The sequence below is a fragment of the Malurus melanocephalus genome, unplaced genomic scaffold (assembly GCF_030028575.1).
Source record: "Malurus melanocephalus ecotype Western Australia unplaced genomic scaffold, MMel_1.1 scaffold_116, whole genome shotgun sequence".
Taxonomy (NCBI): Eukaryota; Metazoa; Chordata; class Aves; order Passeriformes; family Maluridae; genus Malurus; species Malurus melanocephalus.
In genome coordinates this window covers 1825320-1852978 of record NW_026623348.1, presented here as the reverse complement: position 1 = coordinate 1852978, position 27659 = coordinate 1825320, and the positions used below count along the sequence as shown (strand labels likewise).

General features: G+C 39.8%; 1 protein-coding gene across 1 annotated transcript in view; it reads right to left on the bottom strand.

Moving 5' to 3' along the window:
* TRPM7 (transient receptor potential cation channel subfamily M member 7) overlaps positions 1-21479 on the bottom strand; it is a 51608-nt gene extending 30129 nt beyond the window's left edge. Inside the window, exons 1-2 of the mRNA XM_057369926.1 lie at positions 21213-21479; positions 980-1059 (exon numbers count right to left, since the gene is read on the bottom strand). Of these exons, the coding sequence (XP_057225909.1) occupies positions 980-1059; positions 21213-21215 (83 nt within the window). The 5' untranslated portion in view covers positions 21216-21479. The remainder of the gene's footprint in view (positions 1-979; positions 1060-21212) is intronic.
* Between the last annotated feature and the right edge of the window lie 6180 nt (positions 21480-27659).

The window sequence follows — 27659 nt, the reverse complement described above, 5'->3', positions numbered from 1 at the left end:
TGTTTTCAAAGGAAAAAAGTGAAATAGGTATTTTCCCAACCTCAGAAAGTTTCTCACCTTCTTATATTTGAAGCTTAAAAGAAAGGTGATCTGAAATCCATACTTACAACAGCAAACATTTTAGGGAGACAAAACTGTTTTAAAATTACTGATTTTAAATCTATTTTCAATTTGATTTTATCTGTGACACAAATGTCATGACTATGCACATCAAACTCAATCATTTTAGGAACTCCTAAGTTATACCTATAACCTTGGTGAAAGTAAACTAAATATGTCCTACAGTTATCACTAACTTGCTTGATTTCACACCTCTAATTTAAGATAAGGTAAAAAAAGCATGTGAGATATGCAAAATACTCTTAGATTCARCCTCCCCTCCAGAAACATATTTCTCCATTTTTCAGTCTGTTTTTTTTCCTTTGAGAATTTAAGGACAAAAAATTATCACACACCACATGAAATCCAAACAGTTCTTATTTATCTGCTCTCTCTAGAAGGAAGGATTTCTTCAGCCTCTTTTTTTGTAATTTTTCCACATCACAATTCTTATTTTTCCTTATTCATCTATGAATCCTTCATCCCCTTTTGCTACACTGTCAGGTTTATTTTTACACTTCACCCTACATTCACAATGATGTCATTTAAATTCCAGTTGAGGATATCTCYATGACACTTTCTGACTTCAGAATTTCAAACCTCCCTAAATGTAAACAGATCATAGACATCAGTAGGAGGACTGGTAAGAAGCAGCAAAGAGAAGAGACGAACATTCTTTAGAGATTTCTGCAATGCCAAAGTACTTTYAGAAAAAGAAAGAAAAAAAAATCCAATCTATTCACATTGTGACAATGTCCAGTAATGAAAGCATGAACCCGAGACAGTATTTCCTACAGAAAAACAGTCCGACACTCAGGAAAATACTAACTTTATTAATGTTAAAGAGCAGCAATGAGTTCTTGCATCATTTCTCATTTACCTGTGGGGGTCTTTTGAACTTGGTATAATATACACACACTCCCTCTTCGTGAAAGTATTTTCTATCCAGGATTTCTGGGACTGAAAAATAAAAGGATTTACAGTTTTATAAAATACAGATCAAATACCTTTGCAATGCAAAATGCTTTTTAAGGAAACAAGAGGTAGAATATAGGAGTTTGCTGTCTCTCATAAACTAACAAAACTATACATGGCCTCAYAAAAATAACTCACACACCTCTCAAAAAGTTGAGATAACCCAAATAATTATGTAACTCAAACAAATCRCTCAAAATCAGAAGTAATATTTTTCAAAACCAACATTCAAATGGCAAAAATTTTAATACATAAATAAAGATGAAAAAAAATTTAATACRTAAATAAAGACCCAAAGAAGCCCACAATTTTAAGAAGACCTTATCTCACTAGAAGTTTATCTAYCTCACTAAGAAAAAGGAATCAGGTAAGATTTTTTTAAATTACSAGCACGAAATGGAGATTCTAATTTAATCTATTTCCCCTCTTTAATGAAGTAGATTTTCATTTTGAAGTTGTGGGTAAGGAAGCTTTCTAATAACACTGGCAAAGTGTTCTAGTACCAATAAATAGGTTATAACCTTTGTCCTTCATCAAGARATTTTTCATTTCAGTAAACAAAATTAATTGGCATCTCTCAACTGTGTTCTAAGGTTAAACTTGAAACATGTTCTGAAACACGAAATTAAGGATGTGCATTACATCAAATGCTTACTGTTCTAATCACTGGGCATAATTTCATTTCAGTTGCTTTAAACAACCCCATTAACATTATCTTACATAATAATCTTAAGATTWCTTGCTCAACATCATAATGCATAACATCTATGTCATGTTTCAGCAATACATTGGGAAAGGAATTTAGACAGGATTTTTAGCAATTAAAAACATGAAAAAAATCTTGGAATGCTAATTTGCATCTTATGCAGTATTACTTTAAATCCTTATTAAGATTACATTAAAATTATTCCAGCACTAACAGCCATGTACTACATTTACATTTTACCTTTAGAAAAATTCGATAAATTTCACACTGTTTTATTTTACAACAAGGGGAAAAAAAAGACTGATGGATATTATTCACAGGCATCTAATCAGTGGTCAGTGGAAGCCATGAAAAAATCAGGATTTCTCTTTTTTTYCTCTCCTTTTATTTTAAGAGAATATTCAGCAAAGATGGATGCATTTTCACTCACTGCAMCTTCAACATCAGTTTAAGACAATACAGAGCAATTACTACAAATAAGAAAGTATCAGCTGATTTTAATAAAGAATCCTGGAAAACTGCTCCTTAACTGCCCATCTCTTTCAAAACATTTCCCAGACTCAGTAGCTCTTTCCCACWTTATTCATCGTGACTGCCTTCCAATATTTTGCTTTAGTGAACTTTGTCTATGAATTTATCAAGACAGCAACAAATTGCTGCTCCTGGTTCTGTCTTCACATTAAAAAGGCCATCAGCCTCTTCCAAGGAGTGGAATTTGCACATTCCCCAGCAAACAATCATGGAACGAAAAGCAAGACAAAAGAATCAGCACCCACACAATGTATTTTATATTTAAACTAACACTATAAACACCTGGAATAAATAACTACCATCATAATTTGCTACTGTCCTACCTTCTTTCCCTACAGGTAGGAATGARTGCTGAGGCAAAGGAGAAAGAAGGCCTAGCAAGTCAATAGCAGGTTATTAAACACTGTATGCAAACACTGTGTTATGGAGGATTCCATTATGTTTATGATGCTTTTCCCTCTTTTTGGTTTGTTGGGTTTTTTTTGGTGTGGGGTTTTTTTTTCCTTCTCATTTAAAGCAAATCCAAGTATTGCACCCTTAAGAGGCTTGTGAAAGAGAACTCCTCCTCTGCTRTCCTCAAAATCCATCTCTAATCTTTCAGTAGMACCTCCTCAGTTCTTTGGTAAGGAAAATGTACCATCTACCTCAAAGGAGCTGAGTCTTTCCTAGAACACCTGTGCTTTATGAGAGTTGGGCACAAACAGTTTTCCTTCTTCTCTACCTTTATCAGATGATTGGCAGTGCTATAAAAACAACCTTGATATATGTGTATGTGTACATTTATACATATATCATATTAAATTGATATTTTTACACATAGCAGGCAGTCCTTTTAGTTCCTTGCAAAGCTTTTTTTGAACACTATTAAGCTTTAGCCTTTACGATGTGAATACCAGTTCTGGACACTATTTTCTCTTGTCTGAGTCCACACTGTTTACATGGGTATTTCTCTATGTAATTTCTTTAAAGTGAAGTTACTTTAACACTGCAGTARTTTAAGCTTAACTCTGCACATCCTCCAGAATATAAAAAGATACTTTTTATAAAAAGATATCCTCCAGAATATAAAAAAAGTAATTTAATACTTAGATGTTTCAGCCAGCTGGCTAAAACCACACCTTGAAGCAAGAGATCACAGGCATAACATGCACCATGYTAAAATCCAAAGAATATAAACCACAAGAAATTGCGTCAATTGCTCCACGCAATATTGTTTTATTATTAAGTGGTGATCAAAGCTGGGGACAAGGAACAATGTGCAACACCACTTTTCATAATAAACAGTTCCAGGGAAAAAAAAAAAAAAGCCCCCAAAACGAAACAACTAACCATTCATTAATTTTTCTCTTAAAGAATGTAGTTTTAACCACTCATCAATGATTTCTCTCTACTCTTCAGCAGCAAAAATATTTTCAGTACAGCATTACTACATCTCYGCTGTTTATGTACAAAAAGCTCTGCAATATTATTAAATCATATGTGGAACTTCTCATTTGGTAAAATCAAGATTCTCTGTAGAAGCACACCTGTATGCTAGTTAATTTTTACTGCAGAAGATTTTATACAGAATTTACTAATTCCAGAGTCTTGTTTTCTTTTGAGAAGGGGAATAGAAAAAAAGGAAAATAAAAGAAAAAAATACAAATCAAGAAGAGAAGAGAACTGCGTGGAAGACACTTCCCATAAACGGGTAAAAATCACATTAAAAATGTAGGAAGTACTGCCTTCCATGTAAATAAGAGCTAGTATTACATAATGTTCCTGTGATGACCAGAAAAAGGAAGATGACATGAGGACACTGTTAAGGACAAGTCAGTTGCAGCAATTAACTTTAAGATACACTTCCTTACAAGCTAAAGTTAAAATAAAAGGTAAAGTCAGAAGTGAAAAATCAATGTGAATTATCAGGCTGTTTAAGCAAAATTGCCTACTCTTATTAAAGCTTTTTMATCATCTGCACAGGATACACAACTCCGCCTCCCAAACTCTGCTTCCAGTAACAGGCAGCTCCTGCTGCTCCAAGTGCTCTGTTTTCCCAGTGTATTTTTAGAAGAGGCATTTTACACCATGGTTATGGGTAATGTGGGTCAGGAGCCTTTTAGCAAAAAGCACAAGTGGCATCAAGATATAGTGAGCTACTTTTCAACCATTTACATTCTTTCCTTTCAAAATTGCATCTTGTGGAAAAGACCTTAGTTTCCCATATTCTCTCCTGTGCATTCTCAATCTCTCAAGCTAAATAAAGTTTAAGACTTACAAGAAAAATTTTAATACTATTTATATTACTTAAATTATACCTTCRTTTTTCCCTTCAGATGAAACTATGAAAATTTCACCAGATTAAGACCTTTTGGAAGACAACAATGGCAGAATCTTATCCATACACATAAKAATTCTTAACTTTTTGCCTTTTTGGAAGAGGTGCTACAGTAAACACTAACTCCTCACCCCGAAGAGGCCAACAAGGTAGAGACTTTAAACTGTAGGTTTTAGAAGATTCCTCCTTCTGGTTGTACAGATTTCTGAACAAAAAAAGTTTACTGTGTCTTTCAGTACTTCTGAAAGCACTTCAAGAAGCAGAAAGCACAAAGATTTGATTYAATCATCTAGAAGAAATACAGTCACCCTGTGATCATGATTTAAGAAAATACTTTGAACTATTTCAAATAAATAAATCCTCTTCCAACAGTTTCACAAACGCTGAAATAATTCTAATYGCTATTTGAAACAAAACTTCCACAAATACTTGCTGAACTACAAACTCAAGAGAACATGCCCAACTATTTCTGACTTCTGGAAGTATCTAAATGCCAAGATAATCCCATGGCCTTTCATAACAGGTGAAAGTTTTACCACAGCCATTTTAGTATTAACTATGTTTCATTCAGCAATAGCATTAGCACTCCAAAGCTCCAATAATAGACATTATTTAAGTCTATTTGCTCAAGATTGATATGTTATCTTTACTGAAATTCATTTTGGATAACTTTAGCAAGTCTCTTTGTAGAATGAAACTTTTACCACAAACTATAATTTAAGGTTTTGCATATAGCAGTGAAACAAAAAAAAATTAAAAAAACCAAAAAAACAAAAAACAACCATCACCAAAGTACAGCATGAGATCAGGTCTCAGAAATAAAAACCAACCACCTACCACTCTCCCCTCTTCAGCTCATGTGTTTATAAAAGCCTCTCATTCAACATATTAAAATATCTGAATTATTTTCTCTATAGAAAGTAAGACTGCCTGCTTGGCAAGATCTCAAAATGATTTGCACGACTTTCAACTAACACAAACATCGCAGGGATAAATAATATTTGCAGCGACAATCCTGAACTTCTTCATGCACAGAGATCCCAGTTTATCCTTTCTACTCTTTTGTGATACTGTATCCTGMTGAAAGGTAAGATACGATATTGTAACAATATTTGGTACAAGACTAAAATTTAACTTTTCCCAACTACATTGCTCTGGGCCTGCAACAGCCCATACCAACCCTGCAGCTCTCCTGACAGTTTTTCAATAAAGCTTCCCACTAAATCAGGATACTGACCTGAATTAAAAAATAATTTGCCAAACTCTGACCTTTGTGGAAGGCTGTTAATGGGGATTTCAGTTACTGATTGCACAGACTGAGCTTCAAATTTAGAAGTCATATCACTTTCGACACCATCTCATATTTCATCTTTCAAATCTCTGCTTACACCATATGGCAGTTCAAYGCATGCAATACTTTTAAAAGGAAATGATCCATCAATTTCATTTGTCCTTTATTTAAAAAACTAATATAGGCTCTATATTCTTCCTCCACCACCTCAAATTTTCCAAAAAGTTTATTTTCCATCTGGACAGAAGAAAATGGAGGAAAGTTTCAGCAAGCCTGAMAAGAAGAAGACACAGTGGAAACTATGTGAAGCAGGAATAGTCGTGCTAGCACTGCCGSAGAGGAGTCCTATCTGTCTGGGTCACTTACAGCCAACAAGATAAATTTCAAAACATTTCTAAGAGACATTTTGTACTAAGAATGTCCTTTAGCTTGTCTATTCAAGGAATTGTCTACTGACAATGTTCYAGCTTGAAGTTAGTGCTTCTTATATAACCATACATACAGCACGCACTCTTTTCGTGACTTACCAGAGGATCTCTTATCTGAGTAACCCTCTCCATTATCCAAACACGTGCTACACCATGGGACTGACCTGTGATCCCTGCCCAGGCAACCAACCCCAGCCAAGCACTGGGCTCCTGCAGCTATAGCTGARAGGCAGAAATTCCAGACAAACCTCTATCTTACTGCTTTTATGTTCTATACATTGAATAAAGCCAAATAAAGCCAAATGACCATGATAAATACAACATCTAATTAGGTTAGTGCATATCAGGTAGTTTAGAATTCACAAAGCTTCTTGGGGGAAGAGGAGCCATAAATAAAATGCACCAAATGAAAAGTTTCAAGTATGTTTCAATAGCGTTATACAGCCTCCTGTACATAAATAGCTCATCAAAAAGATTTCCAGTAGGCACTTCGAACCCTCAAGGCAGTAAGAGCCACACTCCAGGTAAAGTACCTGGACTTGTTTTTAGGACAARTTAACTGAATGATACTGAAAACACTCACCCTGGGATGAGCTGAGTAACTGAGCCATTGTGTATGAGCTGCAGAGCTATCYGAAAGACAGTTACGCCTATCTACCAAAGAAAATACTTCAAATTTTGTACTAAAAATACCAGCAGAGCAACTCAGTTCCTCAAGAAAACATTTATCATCTGARGAAACTCWTCAAAACTTCAGCTAACTAAGCAAGTAAGCAGATAGAGGAAAAAGAAAGTTAGGGACTTTGTTGCCATATATTTGCTAGCATTTGTTTTGAGTTCTTGGCTCTGGCAAACCTCAGGCGTTTAATTTACTTGCTTTCCCTTCAATTTAACRTTACATACTTCTATAATTTCAGTTTGGAGGTTTTTGTTTTTCTTTTTTAAAAAGGGGGAGAAAACAAAGTATTTAGCCAGCTAGTATTACGAACTATATTTAAAAGATTCTCTAACATAGAATAACAGCACTGTCTATCCAGGGAATGCACAACACACACAAAGCACCTACAAAACTTCTTCCTGAATCGGTATCTACAGTATCAGTCAATCTCAATTTTTTTGCACTAACTTCCACAGAAAGTACGGATATGTGCAATACTCACAAGACAGAGGGTCAGATTTTATCACAGTGCCAAAAGACATTTATGCAGTGCTTTAACATATCTCTGGAAAGTATGCCATTCTAAATGACAAGGACTGTGCTTTAATCTTAATTGTTGTTTAATCCACTACAAATGAAAATTTTTCCAAGTATATTTTACCTGCTGCATCAGGATTACTTGTTAGTCTAAAACAACTACCAGCTTCATCTACAAGAAAAAGTGGTTCTTTTTTTTTTTCCCCTAAATGCATAGGGGCATCTGGTCATAGAACGTGACCAGCTCAGACAGACAGACAGACAGACAGACCCATCGCACAAAAAGTGTCTCTGCTATGTTGAAGATCCTGTTCTGAACAACAGCAGCTTACCAGGGTTCACTGGACTCCCAAGAAAACCAATGGCTCTAGTTTTCAGGACGGAAAAACTTCTCTAGTGAAAATATTGCTACAGTCCTGGAAATAGATTGCTTGACAGCAAAAAAATTACTGGGTTTACTTTAAATAAAAACTGTTGAAGCAGTGAAGGAAAGAGGGCAGTCAGAAAAAGCCTTCTGTCAGTTCTGCACATGGGAAGCAGATCTCAAGTGAGCCAGAGAGCAAAGATAYGAATCTTCACCTCAATGGCTCCCTCAGTGCTGAAAACAAACCTTCAAAAATCCTATTTTTTATTAAACAGTTCAGGAGATTTGCTCTGAACAGATTTCACAGCAATCCAGGTCTCTAACAGAGTAGCTATTGTTTCATCAAGTTCTTCTCTGACGTAATGAAGCCACCACAGAACTCCCTGAATCCACGTGCAGTTTTGGATGCAAASAGTAATCAGGATTTGTCAAAAGGGATTTTTACAACTCTCTCAAACTTGATGAAAATTATTCCAACCTGCTATTTGGAGAACAGGCTGTTTTTGTGAGAATTATTTCACCGTATGATTACAAAGCATATAATTCAGTTGTTTAGGGGTTTTTTTTCCGCAGATTCATTTAATGAAGAATACTCTTAAATTCATGTACAGAATTTAGCATTATGAAGTGGTGACTTTTAACCCTGACGCACCAGAATAAAACCCACAGATTTTATACCATATATTTTTGGTATATTTTTATTACGTTCARACTCAATCCACTTTCCCCATATTATTGGGAAAGTTATCTTCCAACTGCAATACAGGTCTTTTAGTGGGAAATTCAGCTTAAAGGCAGCAAATTTTAAAATAAATTTGTTTTTTATTTGATAGGTGAAGATCTGTGCTGTTCTGCAGTTAGACCAGCCATAAAATKATTCCTCTTTTTCAGAAAATATAAAATTTGAAAATGCATACACCATCCATACAAGGCATAAAACAAATATTAATATGCACCTAGAAAATATTTCACAACTGATTCTACAGTATGAGACAGGTCAGATCACTATGGAATGGACTATCAGTTCATTTCAGAGGACAATCACACACTGATGTAATTTCCAACTGGCTTTTTCTCAGCTGGTATAATAATAAACACTTTCAGAGTTAAATGCCCAATTATAACAGATACAGTAATTATGCTTGCCAAAACCAGAGACTCCCCGAGACTGTGTCAGTACAGCAGATGGCAAGCTGCTCCTGAACATACCTTCAGAAAAGCTGGGGGGAAGCAAGGAGAGAAATTTTAATTTTCAAAAAACTTTCATTGACAGAATTTGCARTTTTGGTAGGAAAAATAAAATATGGCAGAAAGCAAAACAGTTTCATTGCTGTGAGCTAGAGCAAGTAAATTGATTTCTGAATAGTTTACATTTGCAGTCTTCCCAACTAATGAAATACCAACCTAAAGGATCCTGCTAAAGGATCTATRTATTACTTCCTCTGAGCTCACAGACCAATTGTATTTTGATGCACTCCATAAAGTATTTCAAACCATATACCGAATTTGTGACCTAGAATCAACAAACCACTGAGTTTTCAAAGGAGATGAAAATAATTCTTTATTCCCTAAAACCTAACACCATCAATGAAAGAAAAGGATAGAAAAAGAGTGTGTGGTAGTAACTACAAGAAATATAGCTACAGCTTTTCAGCCAACATTTTCACTCTTAATATTCACTTTGATCAAATGAGATTAAAACAAAACAAAAACCAAACAAAAAAAAGCATGGCAAAGTATATAGGAATGTTTGCAATCCTGTTCATACAGTGCCTACTTCTTTCTGAKAGGGTCCCTCAATTAAAAGCCACTTTTAATTTTGTTGAATGACCCATATAAACCAACATSAAATCTCTGACATTTTTAAACATACAGCCTCCTTTGCCTTCCTTATCCACAATTGTACAGTCTGCATCCTCCTCACCTCTCGCAGCACCAGAGATTTAGCTGCAGCCTGCAATCGTTCTGACCTCACCAGATGCAGATTGCATGCCTACACACACTCTTAAATAGAACCAGCAGGAAGGTAGAGCCAGCATTCCTACTCACCAACACGCACAGAATGATGCCAAGTCTTTTTAAGTCGGTGAAAACATTTCTGTGGGTATGAAGGCTGGTGCCTGTGCCTGGTCCCTTGCACAGGGACGGATGGGACACACTGTGCTGGCTGCTGAAACCCCAGCGCTTCCTGGCTCACCAGATTTACTCTGCACTCAAGTATTACTTTGGTTCATACCTCACATTTCTGGCAAGTGCTGGGCTTACCTTACACGTGCCACAGAGGGTGTACAAACAGACAATCCTATAAASTCTGGATTTATTTTTGGAAGGAATGAGGCTTGGGGCATGGTTTCAGCAGTAAGCAACTCATACAGTCTGAATCCGGTTGCTGTCCTCGTCAAGCAACCTCCAGTCCTTCCCCATTCACAGGGGGAATACAAACCACAGATGCAAGAGAGGAGTCGGTGGTGGCCACCTCTGGAAACAGAGCAGGAGGAAAGGGCTCATGTGACAGCCAAATAATTAATCCTGCCCTCAATTTGCTTCCGGTTTGTTCCCTGATGAAAAACCTCAGCTCTGGCAGCCGCTGTTCCCAGACAGCTTTACAGGCTGCAAACCCCCTCACCTCATGCAAAGGATGTATTTCAGCSATATTTGAGCTGCAGATTTAAGGAAGGTCCTGCCTTTCTAGTTCATGAAGTGCATGAACATCTGATTAATTCAGAAGCACYTTACAAAAGCAAACTGGTGGATGCTGTTTGTCTTGCTCTACCACTTTCTTAGCCTGCTCCATTTACAGATSTGACTTATTTTTCATGTTGTACAAAGAAAGACACTTCCCTATCATCACAGCAAAGATTTTGGTGCCTCCTGACTTAAGCAGGCTATTATTAACTCACTAAAGCAATGGAAACTTGCTATCACTAAGGGATTTTTGACATAGTAGGCCTCAGATAACTCTTGGAAAATATATTAAAAAAAAAAAGAAGGCAGCCTATGCTCACGTTTATTATGACAGATCAATAACATCTCTCTGAACAAGCATGGGTGAGAAGGAAGAGCAACAGTACTGGTGGGCACATGAAATAGGAGGCAGCACAGACCACTGCTAAGGATGATGAAATTTCACACAACTTATGTTTAGATCTTGGAAAACAAATTTATTGCTATAATCAAAACTACTGACACCAGGAAAACATCCCCCCCAGGAAAGCAAACACACAACCAAAGACCTACTGAAACAGATCTGTAATTCTGTGAGCTTTAATGGTGRGTACTACTAGAAAACCATTTTGCAGAGGTTATGTAAGTGAACTCAAAAACACAAAATCRGTATTAGACTGGTTCCAGGCTGCCTTCACTTCCTTGCTAGGTGGATTATGTGCAYTGCTCATGGGCAGGATTGTGAAGCCATGACAGGCTACATCATTTTAACTCCTGTTCTCCTTGTCCTCCATGCCTGTACACACACACACCAATGTGCCAGCATTTGCTGGGCAGAGCAGGGGAAGTAAAGGTTTTGGCCAGCTCTTTACAGCGATCAGACTTCTTGGGAGATTGGAATAGGATGGAGAAAGGAGGATGAGCTGGCATAAAAGCAAGCCAAAACAAGAATTTGCTACAGTTCACCTACTGTAGAATTACAAAGACTTAAGCATTTTTAAATAMAGCTCATAACAAAGAGCTACTGGATTCAGTTACACTTGCCCTGCCTGTCAAGACAAAGCAGCAGCTCTGCTCTCACAGGCAGCTCAGCCTGCAGCTCTGAGTGCACCCTGACTGCAGCCCCACCTCGGGCTACAAGCACCCTGACAGCATTGGAGAGACATCCATGTACCTCAACTCTTACCAGAARATAAAGTTTCCCACTAAAACTACTCAAGTGGTTTTCTGATTTCTACTCTAGAAAAAGTGCAAAGAAGAAACTTATCCGGTTTATTAAGGAAATGTGAAAGCAGCTAATTACTGTCTGCAATAAGTTTATTTAGGCATGTTTTAAAATTTCCACCGTCTGTTTTTGAGGGTTGGAAAAAAAAAAAGCTTTTGATGCTTTCAGAGGCTCTTCTATGTTAAATACCACAAGTCTAAATAATTACTCAGAAACTAAATAAATTATTTTTAGAAGTGCCCTTTTTTATTTTCTTTTCCAGGGTAGGGGAAACAACTAATTAAAATTATATTGAGAGACCACAACACGACTTCGCATGGAAAATGTTTTCTATTTATGGTAATTTCTTCCAGCATACTAAATTCCAGCAAAATTCACCAATGCTGAGTGGTATGTGGCACAAAAGCCTGCCTAAGCTGCACTGGACTTACACCTGGGACAGGCTCCTCCCTGGCCTGCTGGGAAAAGGGTGAAGACAATCATTCTAGAGAAACAAAAGACACCAGGGAGGTGGAGACCTTGGAAAAGCCAAGAAACACAGGGGAARTATTTGCTTTAACAAATGCAATTCTCCAAATTATAAAATGAGGGTGCAGTCAGAGAAGACAAGCTGAGGAAGTTCCTTCTCAGCTCCCACCGACTCTCCTGCTACTTTTCCCCCACCAGAAGTTGTGCATTTGCCCTTTGGGGAGTTGACTGAGCTCCCTAAAGCAGCACATTACTTCCAGAAAAAAAAAAAAAAAAAAAAAAAAGCAGGTAGCTTCAATGTCAGAATGAACAGATTCAGATGCAAACTTCAGCACAGGACAGAAAACTTAAGCCCAGGAAAGGATCACATGGCCACAGTCAGGGTGGGAACAAGGGAAGTAGGACATCCCCTTTGGAAGCAGAAAGATACTGGGTTGGCAGAAGAGCTGAGCTGATCTAAGCACATTGTCAAGGTATGTAAAAATAATCCCCAAAAGCACACCGACTTGAGGCACCCAGGGAAAGGCTACAGATCTGTCACACAAGAAGATTTTTTAGGTTTTCTTAATGCACATGTATTCAGGAAGGAAAGGAAGTTAAGACTGTATTTCTTTCTTTCTCGGAGAGCTGCCAATGAAACAAGAACATATTGCCTAAGGTCAAATTTTGGAGGAGCAGATACACTGCGATTAAGAATAGCATCCACTCTCAGCTGGCATTAAAGATTTGCTCTAATTCATGGTATAATTAACAYTCAACTAACTCCTAACACATTAATTACAAAAGATTTTTCTTGTCCTACATGCAAGATCTTCACATTTGTCAGAAACCCCCCAAAACCCAGTAATGACACCCGAGGGGACAGTCAAAAAGACTAACGTTATCTAAGCAGTGCTAATTTTTCTATATCCTTCCTGCAGRGAGAAAAGAGCTGCCCTGAATCCCCCTTGGTCTCCACTGAGCAAGCCTAGGGACTCACWGCCTAATTAGCTTCTGAGAATAATCCTCCCCCTCTCTGCAAAGTCTACCTGTGCTCTGCAGATTGCCTGTGACCAGAAAACATCCTTCTACAACCCGAAAGCAGGATTTTCCTGAAGGCAGAAAAGCTTCATTCTTGCACATTTTCTACACCAGGAAGAAAGCACAGCCCGAAGTTTACTGCATTGCGTTGCCCAGCAAAGTATTGTGATTATACCAGTACCAAATATTTCTCTTGTGAGCCAGAAAACACCGAGCACAACCAGAGGATCCATTCACACAATGATTCATTTGTTAGCAGCCTTCAGCACCGCACAATGTTCACCTGTAACACTAGCTGGCAGCCCAAACCAGGACAAGGATGAGGAGTGTTTTCTGCCCTATTTCCCCATATAAGCGACATTAAAAGGCCACTTTGTTTCACCGAAGCATTTGAAACAATTACAGAGAATTTAACAGGGAAGAGTCCCGGAGTTGCACATAGAGGAGGAAGATTTATCCTGAAAACCGCACGCACACACCCCGTGAGTTTTCACAGCTGAAAATTTTAAAAGTATTTTTCTCCATAAGACTTTCATAAAAGAAACCCAGACTAAGACAGACCAATTGCTTAATGAGGCAAAGGCATAAATCCTCATCAAGAGCATTTCTGAAGTTGCACAAATTAAAAGGACAAAGGTCAGTTAAGTGGATATTTCTGTTTTTCAGTGCCTCTGGCTGCAAAGCCAGTTGACGCCAGTTTAAGAGGTAAAAGTCCGTCCCAACCTCCACATCTGTGCTCAGTGCCCCTGGCCCAGGCCAGGTGAGTGCTCACAGGGCTGTCCCCAGCGCCAGCAGCCAAGGAGACCCGTGAACACCTTCAGTTACAGGCTCAGTAAGGAAGAGTCTGTGAAATTGGGAAGAATGAGCCTTTTCCAACTAGCTCTGCATCCAGAGGCATTGCCACACCAGACAATACTAAGTTCCTAGAAAGTTCTCTAGGATATTTGTTAGCTAAGGTGTAAGAGTAAGGTACTACTCTTTCCTTAGAGCGAGATTACTACCACAAGCAGGAGTTACTTCAAGATGAATCTCTTTCAGACTTTGCCCAGATGMTCACCTTCAGCCATGTACTTTTCTAATGCCTTCAGCTGAAGTTCTATTAAATTTGATGTTTAACAGAATTCTGCAAACTACAGACAATAATGCAGCCAGGGAACACAGTTCGAGAAGCTGGTAAGACTTTGACATTTAAAACATAATTAACTGCAYCTACTTGTGTAGATTAACTGATTTTTATAATTGAAGAGAAAGTTGATTAACAGTTCTGTAATTACACAACTGGTATTTTTAGGCTCCAATCATGTGTCACTTAAGCACATGCATAATTTAACCTATCCAGGTGACTGAAGTTACGCCTGGAGACTTGCATGCCCKCAGCAACACCAGGGATAGGCTTTGAAGGGAAACAGCTTTTTCAGACTTGCTCTAGCCACAAACTAGAATAGTGCATTAAGCTCACTACAYAAAGCCAATCAACATGCAAGTTTGACAATGCTGTACAGCAGCATGACTGTCTTTGAACCTGTCCACACAGCTGCTGCACTGAGCTCTCGTAGATACATTAGTAACATGCAGCTTTGGTCTCTCCTACCCCAAAGAAACAGGTTCAGCTTCCTCAGAAAGTGAAACAAGAATGGGAATAGCACTAAAAAACAAATATGCTGCATGTTAAAAACATGGACAAGAAGTCCAGCAGTATTTTGTTATGTGAGACAAGTTACCAGCAATGAATCCTTTGCCAACAGAAATAACTACATGGCAGGGATCTAACTCATCCTGGTGCAGCTCAGTTCAGAGACAGACTGGAGCACTGCACATCTGGTRAAAACAAGTGATCCTGCTTCTGTTAGCACACACTGAGAAAAACAGGTCAAAAAGAACATCCTCTGAAGAGAATTTAGATACAGGAGTATTCAAGAATAGCTGCCATATGCCTGGAGTACCATTAGACAAGGTCTAAAAAGCAGTTTGGTTTATATTTTGATAAGGCCATGGAACCTGACTTGTGCTGGCACAGCTCCATCCATGCCCATGCACAAGGCTGAGATCCAGAAAATATTAATGTACCATGGGTGATACACAGAGTAACTGAACACTTCCTAATGCAATGGAACAAATCAAATCTCAGGCACCTTGGAGCAAGCTTCCAATCCAGCTTCACAGCTCCTGTCAAGTCTGGGGTGCCACAATCCCATTTTCCTAAGCCTCTGCACATGATCCTACCCTATCTCATACCAGCTCTTATGCAGTCACGTGGAAGCTGATTCAGGGAAATGACCAACAAAATAATCCGCAAAAAAAAAAAAGGTAAGGAGGTGAGGAGAAGTTTATTCAATTCAGATCCCCAGTGACTGAGCACACAAAGAAACACGAAGGGACAGGTGAAAGGGTGACAGCCAGGGTTTAGATGAGTTTAGACTGGATTACAGCACACCTTCAAGAGAGCTCTGGCAGATGTGGGAACAGGTAACAAAGGGTTTGAACAACAACCCATAACCTGAGGTTATTACCCTGCAACACATCTCAAGCACTCCAGGTCAGTCAGAAAAGATATTGTCAATAAAATGAGTAAGAGTGGGACGAACTGGGCTGCTAGACAATACTAGTGCTAAGAGTGTCCCAAGTCTAGAATTTTTTAAGCAATAAATTCTTGTGAAATTATGTTTTCCTAACAAGGCACCTAGAAATTAATCTGCACAAGGCATAAATCTGAATCTATTTATTATATTTAAATTGTAAGGGTCAAGTTTTCCAAGTCCACATTTCACAAAAACTGCAGAAGATATAAATTAGRAGACGCTTGGATAAGAACCATCAGCCAGGGAATTCTTGCAAAATTCAACCCAGCATAAGTAAAGGGACTACAAAGTGAAAACTCTTAGCAGAGGTGACAAGAATCAAGTAGATAAGGTAARGAAAATAAATACCGCTTTGGGTAGAGGTAAGTGTGAACAAAGCATGGAACAAAAGCAGGGATTCAATTACAAAAACCACTGTGCTACAACTGACTGAGCTGTAACAGACACTTTCCCTGGCTTTGAGGATTACAGAGTCATGGTGAAAGAGTGAGCATTGAGATTAAACTAGAGCTGTAAGTGAGAAAGTATCTAAAACGAGAATGATTTAGTACAGCACAGCAAAAATATACTTCAGAAATCACCCAAAAGGTTGCCAGTGAAAAATAAAACCAAGAAATTTAAATCAGCAAACCAGAACTTCATTGAAATATGCCAAATTTCAAAACTACATCWTCTTTCCTTTTTTTCATGTCTGCTCTGTTTAGCAGTAAACAATTAAAAGCAGWATCTGATAGCACTGGGAGTCATCCAGACCAGGCTTTGGGATCTAAGAAACAAAAAGCTTGACCAAGCTGCTACAGACCTTGAAAGAGAGGTCCAGTGCTCACCAAATCAGAAAGAGACCTCAAATTCTTGCTGTTACAATCACTAGCAGTAAGTCTAGAGATTGGTAAGATCCACATGTGAATAATATTTACAAGCTGTAAGCACCCGTGATGTGTTGGATGATCTAAAAACATYAGTTGTCCAACTACACAGCAGAATATTAACTCGATTACTGCATCAGCCTCTGAAATTCTGATTTTGCAGCTGTAGAAAAATCAACAGATACACTACCACAYAAATCACATGCCATCCTCCTTGAACTGAGAACAAATGAAATWAAGATGGGTTGACATACATTAACTCAGCAACTGCATACTTGCCGTAAAAAAAGTGTTCAAACATTTCAGAAAATGTGACAACAAAATGCATGAAACAGCTCGTTACAATGAGTTTGTATGAGCCTTCAGGGAAAAAAAAAACCCTTATATTGTTCTTAGTAACATAAAGATTAAATCAACTGTAACTATGATGCAACTCTTAGGATTTTTTAAAGGAACACAGAAATTCCCATCATTAAGGTTTAATCCAAGCCTACCATTTCAGAAACATCTCAACTTTGCTTTAGCTAAGGGAAAAAAATGCATAACCTGTAAACCAAGCTTTAATATGCTGTCAGTTTGGTACCATAGTTTAAATTCTCCTTGGCAATCAACCACATTAATCTTGCAACATCCTTATACCCTATGCTGTCAAACCACTTGCCACAGTTAAATATTCTAGTCCTTTCATAAAGCAGCATTTTGGAACYACCAGCACCACAATTAGCAATACAATTATTTTACTCCCTGCATTTCCCGTATGTTCAGGACACTTTTCACCCAATTTTTGGGAAGCAAAAAGAAAGTACTATACACTTTCTCTCTTGTTTTTTGTATTTCATTATCCCATCAGAAGCTCACCGRCCTTTCCTTCTTGGAAAGAACACAGGAGTAAGAACTCTCCTCTGTTCACCTTACATCAATAAAGCAACCTGCACAGTCCCTTCTGGGCAAAAATTATAATGGCTGGGGGGAAAAAACAAACTCAGGTTGTTCTGTGAGTCCAGCAAATCTGGCAGTTAAAGAAAGTGGCTCACACTCTACATGCTGAGCAAAATACAGGTATACAGGCTGAAAAAAGCTCACCACTCCTCAAGAAAAATAGCATTCCTTCCATCAGTGGAACAGCTGTGATGGAGACTGCTCTTGGAATCAGCGCTGCTGCTCAGGGCTGTGTCCCACCCAGTTAGGATGCAGCTGGTCGCTGTTTGATGACTGGCTGCTMCCAGAAAGACAAGTCCCCTCCTGCACATCCTCCTCCCCTCCTGCACAGCAGCAGGGATGCCCAGCTACCCTGTGCTGAGCCAGGCCAGGGAGCAAAGCTGGCCAACACTAAGGTTTTTGGGGTTTACTTGTTCTGTTCTTTTGTTAGATTAGTTTTCTATTACTTGAAACACAAAAACACCTATAATTTAAGCATAAGAAAAGCCAAGCTTCCCATAATAAAAATAAGAGAGACCAAGAATTAGGTAGATCACTTTCAGTACTGGCTGTATCACAATACATGACACCATCACCTCTGTGCTCTCATTATGTGAGCAAAAGCTAGAGGATTAAATTTWAAAAAAGACAATAACAAGACTGTAGAGACTACAATAGAGGAAAAAGAAGGTTTCAGGCCAGGAAACACAAAGAAAGTGTGCAAAAAATGTTCAAGTTCTACCACAGGTCAAGTGGACTATGTTTGTAGAACCAATGATACACATAGACTCATTTGTCAGGGGCTACAACTACTTGTCAGTATCGGAGGTAAAAAGGACATGGCTTTAAAAATCATATAAGTATCTCATCCAAACACTCACAGAGGATGAGATGATTCAGTAATTTATCTGCCGAAAAGTCAGCTGCCGAAATTTCAACAACTTAAGGTAAAATGCACCAAGACAGAATTATTCACAGACACAAGAARTATCCCCTCAAAACCAAAATTTTTGATTGAAAAACACACACATTGATTTTATTGTCAATTTGKCCTTAAAAAAGTGGGACAAAGAAACAGAATTAATGTTGCTTGTTTCAGGAAATTAACATGGCATGTAAATATCACAGCCAGAGTAGACACTGCTGAATGAAATCTGGAATTCCAAAAGAAATAAATATCAGCTAAAAAAAAAAAAAAGAAAAAAAATGTTTTTCAGGTTACATATCTCACCATTACAATTATCATTTCATATTGTCTTCATATTTCAAAATTTTACAATATAGAAATCTCAAGTCTTTAAAGACTGCAAAATTCTATCAAGCATCTCCCTTCACACACACTTTTTGATAAGTCCTCTTAGAGATTTATTTGCAACATTACTGGTGTCATATCCCAAACCATTCAGTTATTTAAATTCAAACCGATATTGTTTTGTTTAGAAACCGCTCATCTGTCATGACTGTCCATTGATTGAACGCTTTACAGAAATGCACCTCATGAATGTGCCATCAAAGAGAAGCATGRAAAGTTTGGGTGTTGGTCCAAAGTTTCCAAGAAAGGGAAGCACAGCAAGTGGCAAAGATAACAATGAGAAAAAGAGAGGACTTTGGATGCTGCAGTCTATCAGCAGCAGAGCAGAGAAAGCTGGGCTGGTGGGGTGAGACAAAATGGTGATGCAGCAAGACCAGTTAGGCAGAGCCTCAAGGGACAAGAAAAGAAAGTTTAAAACACAATGGAGTAACTCTCTCCAAGATAATCCAAGTGGGGAGGTAGATGATCTGATACAGTATCTTTAGAGGYGTGAGATAACTGTCAAATGCAAGGTGATGTTTCAAGGTGCCTTTGTATGACAAGCGAACATTACCCTTCCATTGCTGAGCTCAAGCAAGCACAAAAAAGTATCAAAGTACAACATCACGAAACTAAGGTACAAACAGTCCAAACCCAGCCTAAACAGCTCCACATGCACAATGGTTTTTCACCCCCCCTCTTGAAATAGCAAAGTCAAGAATGGCCTCATACCAGAAGGTATGAAGGATGATCTAGCAGACATTTATCTCACCCACACAGACACATTTTAAAAAAAGAATGAAGAGCCAGAATTGCCACACTGAACAACTCATTCCTTATAATAATTCCTGATTTAATGCTGGACACCATCCAGCAATTATTCAAAGCTGCTAAGTAGTCAGGCAGCAGCAGGGAATTTTTTAGCAAAATGAACTTGCATAAAATGTCATATAGTCAACTCAGCCTAAACACCTGTTTCACAGTGGTTTCAAAACATTTGGGAGACACACAGCAAATACAAACATTGCAAACACACTACATTGCCAGAAAAGCTGCTGAGTCTCGAATTTACAAAACTATGATGGTTAAAGTTAAAACCCATTTGTACATTTCTAGGCTTATCAGTACCAAGAAAATCCACCAAAGCTAAACTAAAAAGAAKAAACAAACAAAAACCCCTAAATWYCCCACTCCTCAAAACTAAACCCAACACCAAACYACTTCAGCTGAGAAGAGCAAGTACCACACAAGTGGCAGATGCTAAGCACTCTTTAAAGTCAGAATGGAAGGCTGCATTTTCAGCTTCTTCCTAGAGGAGTGCTGGATTTGCAGTTTCTAGAAAAACACAGCCCACATTTCCACACAGTTCACAGATACACCCAGAAATGGARGATTTATGGAAGAATCCCTGCAGTTTAGAAGAAAATACCATGAAATAAAACACCTTTATGCAAAATTAAACAAAGCTGACTAGAAGTTCAAGCAGGCTGTAGAAATGCACATATTTAGACTTCACACTTATTTTTCWAAATTACTTGAAAGCACTTGATGCSATGAGTCACTCTAAATTCTGTAAATAATAATTAAGGAATAAACTTACAGGGATAAAGAACCGACTAACAGGCAGAATAAAAAGCTGGAATTAAAACCGTGTTGTCTTTGCAGTACTCACACATCTCTTTTTAAGTGCATATATGTTCCCTTATGTATAACAAGCAGAAAGTGCAAAAATCAAATAGGCGTAAAGATCAGAAGGTAAGAACTGATAAAGCCCAGAGAACTACACAGTCCAATTCGTGTAGTGTATCACACCATCATGCCGGAGGCAGCACGGGGAGCACTAACGGAGAGCTCCCGTTTCTAAGCCGTGCGGTGCCTCCGCCGCGGGAGCCGGCGCTGCTCGGGTGCGGGGCCCGGCTGCGGGGCGGAGGCCGCCCCGGGCACCGCAAGAGCCTCACCCGGCAGCGCGGGGCATTCCCGGCCAGCGGCTCCGGGAAGGGCCGGGCGATGAGCGGGGCCGGCACCGCGGAGCCCGAGCGTCCCCTCCGGCCCGGCGGCACTGCCCGGCGGGGCCCGTCCCTGCCTTGCCAGCGGCAGCCGCGGCGGGAGGCGGTCCCGGCGGCACAGGGGCCGCGGCGGCTCGGGGCGGCCGGGACCCACCCGCAGTAGCCGGCTGGGACAGGTCTGATCCGGCGGCCCCGTGTGTCCCTTTCCCCTCCCCGCCGAGCGCGCCCAGCCCCGCCGCCGCGGCAACCCCGCACCCCGCGGCTCTCACCATTCTCCTCAGGGCCGRGCTGGGTCTCGGCGCCGACTCTGGTTCTCCTCTCGCCGGGCAGCTCCTGCTCGTGGTTCGGCGTCGGCGGTGGCGGGGCCTGTCTCCATCTATCGGGGCTGGGCTCGGCGGCAGCGGAGGGCTGGGTGGGGAGCGGCCGGGAGAGGACGACGCTCCTGGGGCGAAGGGAGGCGCGGGACGCGGAGAACGGCGCTGGTTCGGCTCCGCACCGGGACCCAGGGCTGGCAGCGGTGTCGGCCCGGCGCCTCTTTCTCATAATTGTGCGACTCGGCCGGCGGAGAAGCCGCGGCGCTGCCGCGTCAGCGCGCACCGCCCCCGGGAGGAGGAGGGGGCTGTCGGGGCGGTGCTGCCCGTCGGGTCCCTTCGGGGCGGGACGGGAGGGGGTGTCTTGGCKTTTCCACAGGAGCGGCGAGTCCCGAGCGGGTTCCTGAGATACCCTGGGAAGGCTCAGTGGCTGCGGGCGGGCAGGCGGGCAGTGCMGCTCTGTGCTGCTGCTGAGGTGAAGGCAGAGATGTTAAAAATGGAGCTTCCCGGGAGAGAAACCCGCCTGGCCGGGAAGGTGCGGTTCAGAGAGGGATATACTCCGCAGAGGCACCGGTCTCGTATCGGGCTGCGCGGCGGCTCCGCTCCCGGGGAMCCGGGAGTCACCGCAGGGTACATCAGAGCCGGCTCCTGGCCTTACTCCGTGTCGGAACCGCAGAGCAGCGAACGGCGTTGGTTCGGATCCGTTCACGCCTTCCTTGCCAGCCCTGCTCACACATGGCACTGCCGCCATTAGCACCGTGTCGAAGGCATCCTTTAACAGGCCTGAGCCAAAGTGGAGGAAAGTTCGTTTTAGAGAGGAAAATGAGGATGTATTTCTTCCACTTCAATCAACTCGGTTCCTAGTTTTAGATTAGGAGCTGCCCAAGGGATGAATCTTGTCCCTGTATATAATCTGCAAACTTCGAGAATCGGTTCCACAAATGAAAAGCGTAATACAATATTTCTACCATATATGTCATTATATAGCTTTTGCAACAGCTCTGTGCTACAATAAACAGCATTTRTAAGGTTAGAAAGAGAGTTTAAGTTTGGCTCAAATTTGTGTTCCTTAAATACGAAAAGTTAGATCCTAGAAAAATCATCTCTTTTAAAAATACCATTGCCATATAAGAGCAGTAATTATATGTAAACTCAATCCAAACATTCAAACTAATTTTAAACCTTTGATTTTTCATTGTCAGGCTTGATCATCTGTCTCCCCTTGTTGCAAAATGCCAGCATTAATTCCCCAGTGTTAGAGTGAGCTGATGTACTCGCACCTGAACCGTGGGCCTGTGCATCACAGAGTAGGAGTCCACTCCAATTATCAGACATGCATGATCAAAAATCAAGCCAAGTATTAAAAAAACAAAAAAAAGGCAGCAAAAATGGCTGCTGCAAGTTTAAACCAACTGTAGATAACAAGAAACAAAATGTTCTTGCATTAACAGCTTTTTAGCAGGGTGAGTCCAGTTGTAAGTTCTGGTGTCAGAACACCTTTGCTGTGGACAATAGGTGCAAATTTGAGAAGAGCCAGCAACTGTGGAATCCAGCTCACATTAGGGTGTTGCAGGGAGTTCCTCAGCTGCAGGGGAGCTCCTAATGCTTGTTTTAAGTTAACTTCASAAGTATTCATGCTATCTTACATAGATATGAAAATTAGGCTCTTTCCCTTTACATAGAAAGGGAAAAAGAGGCTTTTCCAGGAAAAACATAAACGAGTTCTGGGTGCAGGATCACACAACAAAGAGGCTCCATTCACTCCCTTACTGTGGAAAAGTCCCAAGCCTGCTGATCTGCCACTACTCGTTCCTGCCCAGATTCCCATGTGCTAGTTCTTGGCTCAGGGAGCAAGAACAGAAGGAGCAGTGGAAGCCCAGTAGATTTTTTGGGGAAATGGTTCAAGAACCTTCCAAAGTAGAGAAAATGGGGGATTTTTGAATTCTTCAGTTGACACCATAAAGCATTTCTGATAAATTACCTCATTCCTGCTTCCTCTCTTCTTATCTTTCTAATTAATTAATCAAAAACTCACWTCCCACATTTAGTTAATGAGTCAGTTCTTCTATGACTACATCCTTCACCTCSTCTCACAGCAATGATTGGGCTATACTGACTTGATTCTCATGATTATTATGTTGGTGTCTAAGTTTCATATTTGTAAATCTAAGAGCTAGAAGAAGCAAGGAAATCAGGGAAAAGKAGCTGAAATCCAGCCTGGGCATGACTCTTCTCTAGTGCAAGCTATTGMTTGAGAAGAACGTGTGTAAGGTGAGGCATTTCCATGCCTTGTTTTCCTGTTGATCCTGCAAAACTTTGGAGATCGACATCAAACTGTTTGAGAGTTCAACTGTGATAAGCTTAGACGGAGAGAGAACACAGTTTCACTGGAACAGCTTGTGATGAAAATGAAAGGAAAATGGGTCATCAACATCCTCTCTGCCTCACGGTGTCTGGGGGAGCATGAGCCTTCCGTGTTGTGGAGGCAGGACACAGCACCACAGTGAAATCCATCCCTGGGACCTGCTMGTGATGGCACATGGCCTAAGGAAGTCACCTTATATCCTCTCACTACCTTGACCAGCCACACAGAACGTGGCATGATTTGACCCTAAGCTAGCAGAGTTCATACTTTCAGATGTTAAATCTTGTAAATCACTGTGCCTCAGCCTTAGAGGGCTGAATAGTCGGATAAATATTTGCTACTTGTCATGCTAAGTGTTACCTTTCAATCACACCAAAAGTCAGCTCAGGATTCCTCTGCTATCTCTTTCCAATCTACAGCTGTYAGCCATGAATGACAAGGAAATAATAAAGCATTATTTTATACCTTATTGCATTTAAGGACCTTTCACCTGACGAAAACTTCTGCTATCTCAGATTGAACTTAACTGGTTTAAACAAAACTCCTTTTGTTATGTGACTCCCCATATCTCATTTTATATCTCAAATCAACCTATCAGTCTGTCCTTGACACATTGAGTTTATTATGTAATTGTCACTGGAACTAGTAACATTTGTGATGCCAACCCCAATAGGCTTTCCATCCTATTAAACCAGCTACACTGTAAGTGCTAAAGGATAAGAAACCTCTTAGGAAGCCCTTATCTCAATATTGCAATACCCAGTAATCAGGACACCACTGTTCACCTTCATATGCATGAAATACTGACTCACGTATAGAAAAAAACCCCTAGCATTCCTGCTGATGAGAAATTAAATGAGTTACCATTAAATGAAAGTAACCTGGTTTTGACTTTGTTTGTTTGACACTATAAAAAGTTTTACTGGATATATGCTGTTACTCTGCAGTTGTTCAAAATAAGAACCGGAGTTCAAGTAGTTAAAGAAGTTGCAAATGCTAACTGATAAGGAGATCTAGTTAATATCCCACTCAAGGTCGAACAGATTCTGTGYAGAAAACATTTTTTTGTCCCAGAGTAATCTGTGGCAGAAAAGAGTTATTATTTGTTCACTTTTCATATTTTTGAAACAGGGGTGAACTCTCCCAAATGCTCTATTTTTCCTTTTGCCACAGGTTTGTCCTTTCCTGATTTGCCCARGTAAATAATTTCTCCAGCTGCAGCTACAGTGGCAACTCAGCTGTTTACATTCTGACTGCTGCTCCTGAAAACTGAAAATAGCTTTTCTTTTTTTTCCTTCTGGAAGTTTAAAATTTGTCAGGTAAGGCAAAAAACATTCAAAATACAGTTTCAGAATGGGAGGAAGTAGATGCAGCAAGGAGGAGGCTTCTTGCCATTGAAACGAAGGAAAATAAACCTTAGAAAATGTGTGACTTAGTTTTTAAATTGTTTAGTAATTTGGGTTACTTTGTTGGTTTGTGGTACACTCCAGAGTCACTTATCTTCTGAAGAGTTCCCAAAGTTTTAATCATCTTTTTGCATTTTACCAAGGTTCCTTAAAGGCAAAAAGTAGTTAGTTTAAGCAATGTGTTAGCTTTAAAGCTGAGAAAACGTATTCCCTCARAAGAAACAAGTATACAGAAATAGGTCACAGAATCCAAGATATATAGCACAAGAAGAATAATGTACAAAAAGTTAAATTTTGCATATTCAACAGTCATTAAAAAAATTATCCCCCCGTGACTGATTTAGACACCAATCTCACAAACAATGGATATCTTTAAATTAAAGTAAYGAAACTGCTCAGGTATTAAAATTGACAAAATAACATTGACATCTTAGTGTGCCCAACCCCAGAGAGGGAAGATGGAGATAGCATGCCTTTGGAGATTTGGAGATAAAAGAGCTGATCTAGTATCACCTGAAGGCCACCAGTGCAGTTCAGCTCCTCTCTAACAACTCTGCATTTAGGTGTTAACTAAGGGCCAGAGCATAATGCAAAGCCAGCTTTTGATTTTGCAACACAGATGCAGGGAATGAGATGGGAGGTTTCTCAGTTTTTCAGGGCTTTGCTGGGAATAGCAAATCACCACTAACACCAGGAAAAGACTGAAGGATGACTTTCTGATGGCAGCACAAAGGGCCTGGTGTCCAAACACACCAAGCTCAGAGTGCAAAACCAGTAACTCCAGTTCAACTTTGTGCTGAACTTGTTGTATCCAAATTGAGGTAGGCTTTCCAGTTTTAAAATCTGCATTGAAGATATTTCATAGTAACAGGAAGGGATGTCAAGTTAATGAGGTAATTGAGCACATGCAATTCTGAATCTTCTTTTACATGCTCCGTGAGTGCACAAAAAGATACATTACCCAACCYATCATCTAAAGTTGAATGTAAGCACATCCTGTGTTTGGGAATATGATACATTGCTTCCTGCTCAGAAAAGTGTTTGAGAGCTTCACTAACACAGGCCACAGTCTTGCACAAAACTGCCAAGGGTGTGCCTCCACACATCTCTATTTAGATGTGTAAAACCAGTAGTGGCCAGGAACTCTATGCTTACATTTACAACATAATGGTGACCCTTTGCAAGATTTTATCAGTGCCTGCCTTTAAAAATATAATTAAAATTACTTTGTTTCAGTTTCATTCCTTCTGAATTTTCTCCTCCCATTAACTTTTTTTTTAGAATTTCTAAAGATTCTCTATGAAAATTGTTTCTGCTGAAATTTGAACCCACAAATTCTTGTGTTCTCACATATTAGCAGCTGAGCAGACAGACAGTCAGGCATTGAGGTGGCTTTTGCAAAGAGACAATCCATGAGCAAGAAGTAGAGGTGCAGCATCTCCTTCCAGGCCTGTGCTGCCTGAACCAGCAGGGAAAACAACAGCAGCTGAAGTTACCTGAATTTTGCCAACTAGAGTAAGGTCACAGAACTCTGCTTATTGATGTTTGGGTTTTTTTTTWAAATCCAGGGATAGGTAACTCATAATCAAAATGTAAAGTTTTGGGTGACTCAAGACCAGTCCTGTATAAATTGTCCAACTTGAAATTCTTATTTGACAGTKACCATAACAAAAATGTCACTTTGTTCTGCAGAAGCTTGCTCTTCCATTTCTTAGAGAAGGAGGTACCAGTATTTGCTCTTGGTTCCACTGTTACTATAATGTAAATTTACTTAAATTTACTTTGAAATCAGTTAATACCACAGAAATGCTCTACTAGATAAATATGTTTGCTGATTTCCTCTAGTCAGTTGCTTTAAAACCATAAGAGTGGATCAGTTCTCCAGCATAAATTTCCATTACCTAGGAGGCCCCTTGTTCCTGAGCAAGAAGAGAGAACAGAAACCAGACAGCAGAATACCCGTGAGCACACCCCTAACAAAAAGATGAAAGCTCTTTGATCTAAACACCTTCTTGGTTAAAAGGTCTTTGAGCTGCAAGCAAAAAAAACTATTCTCAGCTATTTGATGTCCTCAGTATTCAGGGAAACAGGATCTTGCACATTCTTTATCAGTAAGAGGAATTCCAGAGATACCTGAGCCTCCACCATCAACCTCTCTCAAGAACACAAAACCTTGAACTTTGATTGCTCACTACTGACAAAAAGGATAACAGTCTGAGTTGCCCTTCTTCTTTCCTCAAAAATTGTAAAGATAAAGCATTCACCCAGAAAATGTGCTGTATGGGCTACTTGAAAACAAAATAATGCTTTAGCTTCTGAAAGCATTAGAAATCCAAGGACAACTTTTAACTATGTTTAAATCTAACAGTTTAGTATACATTAATTATTCCAAGTGAAAAAAATAAAAAAATCACCCATGTTGTGGAGGTAAGTTCGAGCTTTTCCATGAAGGAAAAAWATTACAAATTATTGAAGCTGGAAAACAAGCAAAAAAACCTGCCTTCATAACCAGCAGAGGTGGAAGGATCCTCTGTAGGTTGCCTCAGTACCTTCAGATGAACAATGCCTCCACAGCACTGTTTYCTGGCTGATTGCAGGGAGCTTGTTTCCATCGAGAAGGTTGCAGCTGTTAAA